General features: G+C 44.2%; 1 protein-coding gene across 1 annotated transcript; it reads left to right on the forward strand.

The window, feature by feature from the left end:
• Positions 1–3,732: 3,732 nt before the first annotated feature.
• LOC147115963 (C-C motif chemokine 4-like) lies at positions 3,733–6,937 on the forward strand. Its single transcript, XM_085989482.1, has 3 exons — positions 3,733–4,072; positions 5,481–5,601; positions 5,714–6,937. Exons 1-3 carry the CDS (start codon positions 4,012–4,014, stop codon positions 5,829–5,831), a joined length of 300 nt encoding a protein of 99 aa, XP_085845608.1. The 5' UTR covers positions 3,733–4,011; the 3' UTR covers positions 5,832–6,937.
• Positions 6,938–10,812: the final 3,875 nt, after the last annotated feature.

Below are 10,812 nucleotides of genomic sequence, written 5' to 3' on the forward strand. Positions count from 1 at the left end.
GCGTATTACTCAACGACCTCTTCATTACAGGATCGATGGGTGTAGCCCACTCGCTCCAGTCCACTTTGGACAGTACTCCTGAACGTTCCAAACCTTCCAGCTCTGCTTCGACGGCTGGGCGGATCGCATAAGGTACCGGTCTGGCCTTAAAAAACTTTGGGCTTGCATTTTCCTCTATTTTGATCGTCGCTGTTATGCCTTTTAGTGTTCCGAGTCCCTGCTGGAACACTTCTTGTGCATCAGTTAGCATTTTTAACAGTCGTCCAGGTGTGACGTCGTCATCTTTTTTGGCATCTACAGTCAGTGCTTGTATGGAATGCCAATCTAGCTGTATCTTCCGGATCCATTCACGTCCTAGTAGTGGTGGTCCTCCATCTGGCAATACATATAGGTCCATTTTTGGTGTTTCCTTGCCGTTATATATAACGTTCACCCGTATTTTTCCTTTGGGGTAGACTTTTTGCCCCGTGTACGTCTTCAAGACAATCTTTGTATCTCTCAAGGGTATATGTGGGAATAGCCGCTTGTAGTCCCTTAAAGTATCTGCTAGTCCCGTTCCAAACTGGCAGTGTTTCGATAGCTTGCGCAGTTCCGTTAAATAATCAGCATTACTTTCATCTTTATGCTGGTTCCTTTTGTGAAACTTAAATCTTTCTGCTATCAGCAGCAGTGTGGGGTTTAATTGGTCATGTAGGATTGACACTATGTTTTCAAAATTATTTTCTACTGGCTTCTCTGGGGTTACTAGGTTTCGTAGTAAGCCATACGTTTTTGCACCCATTGAATTCAACATTACCAGTGCTTTTTTGTCATCTGGCAGTTCATTCGCCTTGCAGTATACTTCTATGCATTCGACATATGTCGTCCTATCTTCGACTTCATTGTCGAACGCTGTGATACTGCCACTCTTCGGCATTTTTGGGTGTGGTTAGACTGGCTTAAAATGGCGTCTCCCGTGCTTTCCTTTCTTCCCCGCTGCGGCTTAAAATGGCGTCTCCCGCGCTTTCCTTACTTCCGCGCTGACGCTGCTCGGCCCTTGAACACCAGCTGCGCTCTGCGCGTTTTCCTGCGTGCCTCTCTCCCCCATTGACGTTGCTCGGCCCTTGAACACCGGCTGCGCTCTGCTCTCTCTCGCCTCTCTCCCCCGTTGACGCCGCTCGGTCCTGAACACCGGCTGCGCCCTGTACGCTCTACCGTCTCTCTCTCCCCCGTCGACGCTGCTCGGCCTTTTTCTGTGCCATCGGTCAGCTCTAGCCGCCACTGTCCGGGAAGGGTCTGCGCAGTACCTGTTGCCAGCCCATTTCGCTGGACCACCGTGACTGGAAAGCCAAGCCTGGCTCTCGACAGCCTCCCCTGCGATGCTCAAATCTCCACCGGATGACTGGGGGGTTCCCTGTGGTCGACACCCGTGCTTCTGGACTCGGCCTTCGTCCGCTGTTCTCCAGGAGCGAATCCCTGGGAGGTGATGCAGAGTTGCAGGCAGGTTTGAATCTGCTCGTCGCCAATGTTAGATCCATGTATCTTGTTGTTGTGTCCTTCAATAGTCAGACAAGAGACTGCAGGGAACGATCAACAGGTGTTTACTGAATGAGGGTTACTCTAGAACTAACCGTACAGATCACTACTCAGGGTTTATATACAGGTGTGATCACTGCCGGTACTACAGTATACAGGAGCTGTAAAAAGTAGTTCTCCCCTTAAAGGTACATACATTACAGTGAGGTGGATGCAAAGAGGTTTCAAGACGATTTAGACAAGTTGAGTGAGTGGACAAATACATGGCAGATGCAGTATAATGTGGATAAATGTGAAGTTATCCACTTCGGTAGGAAAAACAGAAAAGCAGAGTATTATTTAAATGGTGATAGATTGGGAAATTTGATGTACAGAGGGACCTGGCTGTTCTTGTACACCAGTCACTGAAAGCAAACATGCTCGTGCAGTAAGAAGTTAGGAAGGCAAATTGTATGTTGGCCTTCATTGCAAGAAGATTTGAGTACAGGAGCAAGGATGTCTTACTACAGTTGTACAGGGCCTTGGTGAGACCACACCTGGAGTACTGTGTGCAGTTTTGGTCTCCTTACCTAAGAAACAATATACTTGCCATAGAGGGAGTACAGCAAAGGCTCACCAGACTGGCTCCTGGGATGGCAGGGCTGTCGTATGAGCAGAGATTGGGTCAACTAGGCCTGTATTCACTAGAGTTTAGAAGAATGAGAAGGGATCTCATTGAAACGCATAAAATTCTGACAGGGCTAGACAGACTGGATGCATGGAAGATGTTTTCCCTGGCTGGGGGGTCTATAATGAGGGGTCACAGTATCAGGATATGGGGTAGGACATTTATAACTGAGATGAGGAGAAATTTCTTCACTCAGAGGGTCGTGAACCTGTGGAATTCTCTACCACAGAAGGCTGTGGAGGCCAAGTCACTGAATATATTTTAGAAGGAGATAGATAGATTTCTAGACACAAAAGGCATCAAGGAGTATTGGGGGAGAGCAGGAATATGGTATTGAGTTAGAGGATCAGCCATGATCATATTGAATGGTGGAGCAGGCTTGAAGTGCTGAATGGCCCACTCCTGCTCCTATTTTTCTATGTTTTAAAGCCCCTGTACTTTGCAACACTCCATGTGTACAGCTCTCTACACAATTATAGAGAAGGTATCCTATATAATCCAATCCATCCTTTCTTAGTCCAATCAATTGAATACTTTTAATTATATTGTTCTTCAAATTAAAATATGAATTGACAGTTCTCGAAAATAAATATAAGATAGTCACTAATAACTTTAATAGGTAATTCAGGTGTAAATTCTTTACCCAGAGAGTGCCTAGAATGTGGAATGTTCGGACAACTAGCGTAGATGTATTTAAGGGGAAGTTACATAAACACATGAGGGAGAAAGAAATAGAAGGATATGCTAAATGAAGAAGGGTGAGAGGAAGCTCAAGTGCAGCATAAACACCGGCATGGACCTGTTGGGTCTAATGGCTTGTTTCTGTACTGTAATACTATGTAGTACTATGTAAAGATTTCCCTTTGTATTCATTGACAAGGATAATGAGTGATTCCCTCCTGGTGCAATTATAATAAAGTTCTCATTATCCTTGTTCATTATTGTCTGCTCATCCGACGAGTGGGATATGCAACATCAAGTTGGGATTTTTAAATTCTTGGCTATAACTTCGGGTCTTTATCCTGCACTTTGCTCCAACTTCTATCCACATTGGGCCGCAACTATGAATCAGGTCATTTATTTTTGCATTGGGCTTCAACTTAGGTTTGGCTCAGGACAAGTCTTTTACCCACCTTGGATGCAACTTTAGACCGGGCAAGATTGGGTCAGCTGGAGCCTCAATTATCTGCCAACCATATACGCTCAACAGGATAATCGAGGTTCCACTGCATGACATGAAAGTCAGTCAATGTGGGCATCTAACTTCTAAACCTCAGTTGACCTTGCTACAAAGAACTAACTTTATTTCTCTAACCTGGTGCTCGTACTTTTACGATGAATACGGGAGCTTTGTCAATTTGGTCTGTGTCGCTCTTTTGAGGCAGTTCTGTGGTTAGACGAGGTGCAGAGATATGCTAATAAGACATACTGACAAAGTAAACTGCAGAAAATTAAGAAATCAATCCAAGCAGGAAGAAACAACTTTTCTGAGTACGATAAAAGCGATTTGGCCATCAATCAAAACTAAAACAACCTATAATTTGAAAGAAATAAATGCTGTTCAGTGATGGCCACAAAGCATATGCCTTCTATGGTTCATGCGAACAGAAATGTAAAGGAAACAGCTAAAAATAGGAACAGGGCGGGTATATCAGTCTGGTCACCTTATCAGAGTTTCCACTGGGGCACAGTAAACCCACCTCCCCATCACACCTTGCTTCACGGAATGTAGGAAGCTGACCGTCTGAGAGGATATACAAAAGCTGCGATTCAAAGAAAGTTTAGATTTTCAGATCAGTCCCACCAGTGAGGAAACCTTTTTCGAGAAAATGAAGCAAGTTCTTGTGGTACTGATTTTTCTCAGTGTCTTCGCCTTGGTTGTGTTCGCAGGTGAGCGAGATCCCATTGTAAATGTTTATTACTTAGTTCTTTTTACTGTCTACTTTTAAGAAAACTCATCACTTAAGCAAATTTTAAGGAGCAACAACTTGTAAATTCTACAGAATCCTGTCAGATTGCCCATCTGAGTGGGATTTGACACAAAAGCCATCAAGGGGCATGGGCAGAGAGCGGGAATATGGTATTGAGATAGAGGATCAGCCATGATCATACTGAATGGCAGACCAGGCTAGAAGGGCCTACTCCTGCTCATATTTTTCTACGAAAGTTATTGGTTACCGGATTTCAGTACGTGTAACAATGTCATTTACAGGACTATACTGAACATATAAGCAAACTTCAATAGCTTTTAAGTGAACTAGCAAGACATATTTTATCCCAAAATTTGCAGAATTTATTGCAGTCCTTGCTTGTGTTCATCGGCGGTTTCATTTTTTAAATTGAGTTTCTTCTATTGAAACAATGACTGAATCATGTGAGAAAACTAGCTGAAGGGGTTAAAGTATTTATTATAAAATCGTGTACAACACTATTCAGTCTCAAGTTACTGGAAGAGCAATTTTGAAATAAAATTATACTTACCGCTGGCTGGAGATGGTTAGCATGGTTACAACACCTCACCGTGTATTTTGAAGCACGCTGATTTTAAACCGACAAAACCCACAACAACCACATTAACATAGAGTTCTCTACTGGAATAGTTCTGGAGGTTTACTGCACCTTCTTTACCTATCGACTAATTAACTTATTGATAGCCTGGTACTGGTCTGTGTGGTTCCAGTACACTTTGCGTTCAGTAATTATCTTCATACCACCAAGGACTATTGCAAACTTTAGCAAGTGTTGTAATGAGGTATCACCACTGACCAGTCCACCACGCTACTGAAGGAACATTTGACAACCAGAGCTAACACTAAAACTTCAGCTGCTCTAATGTGCTTATCTACATATGCAAGTGTTGTCTTAGATTGACAGGTAGAATCGCCAGCACAGTGTGGAGATCAGTGCTCATCCTGTACCTCCATCTGTCCTACTCTAACTTTAAACGCTGTTCTTTAAAGCTGAGCGCAATCCAAGTTGGGAATCTTTAATTAATGATTAGTAATATGACCAATAAGATATCACTAATCGAATGTTTGAAGCTCAGTATATCTTTAAAGTGACAATCGCTTTTTAAAATGAATTTTGCATCAATGTTGGAAATTTAGCACTGGAAAATGACACAATTTCAGATTTCAGGCACTCAGCGCCAATATCAAGCAATCAGGTAAGGCAGTCGATACAAATACATAGGATCCAGCGGACAAAAAAAATGTTCATACCATCAGTCTGGCCTTCAGGTTTTTCCCTTTCTTTCCTTCAAGCAATGAATCGCAAGCCTTTTATTTTTGTTTTCCAGCTCCTAATCCACCACGGAAGAGCTGCTGCCAGATTATGTCAAAGTCGGTCCCTCGCTTCAACAGAATCGAGGAATACAAAATACAGGAAAATGATGGTCGCTGCAGGATTAAAGCTGTGGTGTAAGTATTCAGAACACTGTCCGCCTCTGGAGCCTGGCAATATACATCATTATTAGGAGCCTGTGTCATACATAGTAGGCCCTGTAAGTAAATCTAGTCTGTTCCTTTTCAGATTCAGAGTAAAGGGCAAATGGATCTGCTCAGATCCGAATGATAATCGAGTGCAGAAACTTCTGGAAAAACTTTCCACAAGGAGCAGAGGGGATGAAGATGATGTTGATTGTGACTAATGAGGAAGCAACAACTGTCTACAGAGCAAAGGAAGTTTTCAAAAATCATTTTTCTTTTTAACATCTGCTTTTCTGCATTTTACACAAGATTCCTTTTCATCACAAAATTCACAACCGCAAGGAAGGTTCAAACACAATTTAATTTTTTTGAACCGGCAGTGTCGGTGTTGCATCTACACGTCACTGATTTACTCATTTGGTTTCATTAATGCTACAAATATAGCAGTTGATAGGGTGTGTCAGCCTCTGTATGGACAACGAACAATTGGTACTTTCTCACTGAGTGAACCAGACCAAGAGTCGAATCATTCCCGCTTCTCCACCCAATGTTCTCACCTAGTCTGCTGAAGACAGTGGCCTGTGTTGGGACGTGACTCTATCGGCAGTGGCAGAAATTGGATAACTCAGCCAAGCAACTATTCTACCTGTGTGGGCCTACGCTGTAAGTGTTCCCAGGACATTCCCGTGGTGGGTATCGCAGCCAAATCATAAAAAAACTCCTGCCTTTCTGAGACAGGACAAACATTAAAAAACAAAACTTGAAAATGAAAATAAAAGGGGGATAGCCCTTTAAATGACTGATTGATGGAGAATGACATATGCATATACAAAGTGCTATTTTGTTAAATGTATTGCATTGTAACTTACTTCCATATAACCTACTAACGCTGTTCTATGTAAAACATGGAATTATAGCTAAAGTAGCCCATATACATACTTCAACAAAACAGTGATCCTTTACTTCTTACATTTAAAGTGCCTTCACTGTCAGGCAGGGAAAACTCATTTTGTCATGTTAACATATTTCAGAAACAGATTGAATGAAGGCAGTGGCCCTTTAAATTGTTTGGAGAGAACATTGCTGATTATTTTCATGACAGGTTGTACAGTAACTCAGAGTCTTTGCACTGCGAGGCACATCGAAATGGCTGCTGAATTTTAAAATTATTGTTCAATGCTACTTTTTTAAAACTATATTTTATAATGTCCTCCAAAATCAGGGACTACTGTTTAACGGTTGACACATTCTATTACTTATGTTGTTTGTAATTTGTCTGCATCTGTTTATCAGGTTTCCAAAATATATATATGTATACTTCCTTGAACGGATTGTCTTTGTGTTCTATTATTAGCCTTTGCTACAACGCAAGCTGGGAATCCACTCGCTTCCTAATTTTTTATGACTACATTTAAGCTTAAAAGATACATACATAAATACCCCAAAGAATTTTAATACCATTTTACCACCTTGATTTGTAACACTTGCACCTCACGTTCTACCAATTGTTTCAACTATTTTTCTCAGTCAACCTATTGTGTTGGAATTCTATGTGATAATAAAACAATTCTTGTGAATGGGAACTTAAATTAAATGTAATTAAGTAGAAGGCAAACTGGCTGCTTGCTCTCATCTGTTTGGAAATCTCACTGGAGGGAGAAGGAACATTTACTCCCAAACTTCTCATCCCCTATTTGGTACCGTCTATCAACATGGCTGAAGAAATATCACTGACTGCTGGAAGTTGAGGGGATCTGAGGCAGCGACAATGCTGAAACACCTTGCCAGGTAACAGTGCCAGAATTCTCCAATCTGCTGCCTTTGTTTCCTTGGCTCAAAGCAAGGAATTGTGGGACCCTTTACAACTGTAGTTCTTGGGGTCACTGGCGTAAAGTGCAACTCTGAAGAGGTGAAAAAATCAGTCTTGTAATTATCCTTTTAAAAATAAATACTAATTGGTCCAAACACATGATCATTGTTTCATAAATTGATTTTTCTATTAACAGCTGGATTAGTGGAGTATTTTTCTGTCACAAAATTAAACTGTAATTGAATACATCTAAACATAATCCACTGGTGCAATTAATATTTCTAGAGAGAATAAACAAGTTGTAATTTTGTGCCTTACTGTACCAATAAAATGGCAAACTCCTCATACTTAGAAAGATGATTATTTTCAATTATCTTTCAGTTCTGTTATTTCTCCTCAACCCTCGCAGCCACTGTTTATACACAGAAACTATCTACTGGTTAAAAACCTACAGTTCAGTCTCATGCACTGACACTTCACCACAATGTCATAAAAGAAGGGCATTTCCTCTGAGTCCTCCCATTTATTCATGTTTTCTAACCAGCACAAGCTGCAAAGTGGTTTCTACAGTATTACTACAACAAAGCTCTGTGACGACAGTGTCATCAAACACACTAACGGGGGTAATAATGTCTGTTTTTACAATGTAAGCCACTGAGACTTTCCTGAGCAACCAGTTCAAACTGCCTGCATTCCCTATGACGATAGCAAAATACTGCAGATGTTGGAAATCCGAAACAACAACAGAAAATGCTGGAAAAACTCAGCAGGTCAGGCAACATCCGTGGAGATAAATTTGAGTTGACGTTTCGGGTCGAACCCTTCTTCAAAACTGGAAAGAAAAGAAAATAGATCAAAGGCAGGGCTGCGATCGGACAAAAGAAGTGAAAGAAACAAATGAAGTAAAAGAGACAATAAAAAGTATACGAAGCTAGACGAGATGGTAATAGGCTGAGATTAGGTGAGAAGTGTACTGGCAGGGCAAGAGATAGCTGCCAGGTGTGAGAGAGAAACAAAAGGAAAGGGGGGGGGGAAAGGAGTGGAAAAATACCAGAAAAAAATGTAATGGGGCCGAGGTTATGATCTGAAATTGTTGAACTCGATATTGAGTCCGGAACACTGCAGAGTGCCTAATCGGAAGATGAGGTGCTGTTCCTCGAGTTTACGTTGAGCTTCTGTGGAACAATACAAGAGGCCAAGGACGGTGAGGTCCGAGTGGGAATGGAGCGGTGAATTAAAATGACAGGCGACCAGAAGCTCGGGGTCACCCTTACGGACTGAATGGAGGTGTTCCGCAAAGCAGTCACCCAATCTGCGTTTGGTCTCCCCAATGTAGAGGAGACTGCATCGTGAGCAGCGAATACAGTATACTAGATTGCGAGAAGTACAAGTAAATAGCTGTTTCACCTGGAAGGGGTGTTTGGGGCCCTGGACAGTGGGAAGTGGGGAGGTTGAGGGGCAGGTGTTACATCTCCTCCGCTTGCACGGGAAGGTGCCAGGCGAAGGGGAAGGGCTGTTTGGGGTGATAGAGGAGTGGACTAGCGTGTCTCGGAGGGAGCGGTCCCTACGGAATGCTGAAAGGGGAGGGGAGGGGAAGATACATTTGGTGGTGGGATCACTTTGGAGGTAGCGGAAATGCCAGAGGATGATCTGTTGAATGTGAAGGCTGGTGGGGTGAAAAGTGAGGACAAGGGGAACCCTATCATGATTCCGGGAGGGAGGGGCAGGGGTGAGGGCAGAAGTGTGGGAGATAGAACTGACACGGTCGAGGGGAGTGTCAACCATGGTAGAGGGGAATCCTCGGTTGCGGAAAAAGGAAGACATGTCTGAAGCACTGGTGTGGAAGGTGGCATCGTTGGAGCAGATGTGGCGGAGACGGAGAAACTGGGAGAATGGAATAGAGTCCTTACAGGAGGCGGGGTTGGAGGAAGTGTAGTCCAGGTAGCTGTGGGAGTCAGTGGGCTTGTAGTGAATATTGGTCGATAACTGATCCCCAGAGGTGGAGACGGAGAAGTCGAGGAAGGGAAGGGAAGAGTCAGAGATGGACCACGTGAAGGTGAGGGAAGGGTGGAAATTGGAGGCAAAGTGAATGAAATTGTCAAGTTCGGGGCGAGAGCAGGAAACGGCACCGATACAGTGATCAATGTATCGGAAAAAGAGGTGAGGGAGGGGACCCGAGTAGGACTGGAACAAAGATTGTTCCACATAGCCCACGAAAAGGCAGGCATAGCTAGGACCCATGCGGGTACCCATGGCAACACCTTTGATTTGGAGGAAATGAGTGGAGTTAAAGGAGAAGTTGTTCAATGTGAGAACAAGTTCAGCCAGGTGGAGGAGGGTGGTGGTGGATGGGGACTGGTCGGGCCTCTGTTCAAGGAAGAAGCGGAGCGCCCTCAGGCCATCATGGTGGGGGATGGAGGTGTAGAGGGATTGTACGTCCATGGTGAAAAAGAAGCGGTTGGGGCCAGGAAACTGGAAACTGTTAAAGTGGCAGAGGACATCCGAAGAGTCGCGGATGTAGGTGGGAAGAGACTGGACAAGGGGAGAAAAGATAGAGTCAAGATAGGAAGAGATAAGTTCCGTGGGGCAAGAACAGGCTGAAACGATGGGTCTACCAGAGCAGTCCTGTTTGTGGATCTTGGGAAGGAGGTAGAAGCGGGCTGTGCGGGGTTGGGGAACTATGAGGTTGGTGGCAGCGGGGGGAAGATCTCCAGAGGAGATGAGGTCAGTGACAGTCTTGCAAAAGGTGGTTTGATGTTCGGTAGTGGGGTCATGGTCCAGGTGGAGATAGGAGGAGGTGTCGGAGAGTTGGCGTTCAGCCTCCGCTAGGTAGAGGTCAGTACGCCAAACAACAACAGCACCGCCCTTGTCAGCGGGTTTAATGACAATGTCAGGGTTGGATCTAAGAGAATGGAGTGCTGCAAGTTCAGAGGGAGGTAGGTTGGAGTGAGTGAGGGGAGCAGAGAAATGGAGATGGCCGATGTCACGGCGGCAGTTAGCGATGAAAAGATCTAGAGAGGGTAAGAGGCCAGGGGGAGGGGGTCCAGGTAGAACGGGAATTCTGCAAGCAGGAGAAAGGGTCAGTTGTGCAGGGGGAAGACTCCTGGCCAGAGAAGTGGGCACGGAGATGAAGGCAGCAGAAAAAGAGCTCAACATCGTGCCGAGCTCGAAATTCATTGAGGTGGGGGCGTAAGGGGATGAAGCTCAGGCTTTTGCTGAGGACTGATCGTTCGGGGTCAGAGAGTGGAAGGTCAGAGGGGATAGTGAAAACGCGGCAGGGGGTGAGATTGGGAGAAGGGGGGTCAGAGGACAGTGAAGGGGAAGAAGGTTCCGGAGGGGCGTTGGTGTCCAAGAGTTGATGAAGCTTGCGGTCCTTGACATCGGAAAGGAAG

Source organism: Somniosus microcephalus, chromosome 6 (genome assembly GCF_052327205.1).
Source record: "Somniosus microcephalus isolate GS21.2 chromosome 6, FLI_Smic_1.0, whole genome shotgun sequence".
Classification (NCBI taxonomy): Eukaryota; Metazoa; Chordata; class Chondrichthyes; order Squaliformes; family Somniosidae; genus Somniosus; species Somniosus microcephalus.

Excerpts from the sequence above, each read along its gene's own strand:
- LOC147115963 (XM_085989482.1), top strand. The coding sequence starts at position 4,012 with ATGAAGCAAGTTCTTGTGGTACTGATTTTTCTCAGTGTCTTCGCCTTG. Across the intron at positions 4,073-5,480 it reads CGCCTTGGTTGTGTTCGCAG|CTCCTAATCCACCACGGAAG; the intron begins GTGAGCGAGATC and ends TTTGTTTTCCAG. Across the intron at positions 5,602-5,713 it reads TGCAGGATTAAAGCTGTGGT|ATTCAGAGTAAAGGGCAAAT; the intron begins GTAAGTATTCAG and ends GTTCCTTTTCAG.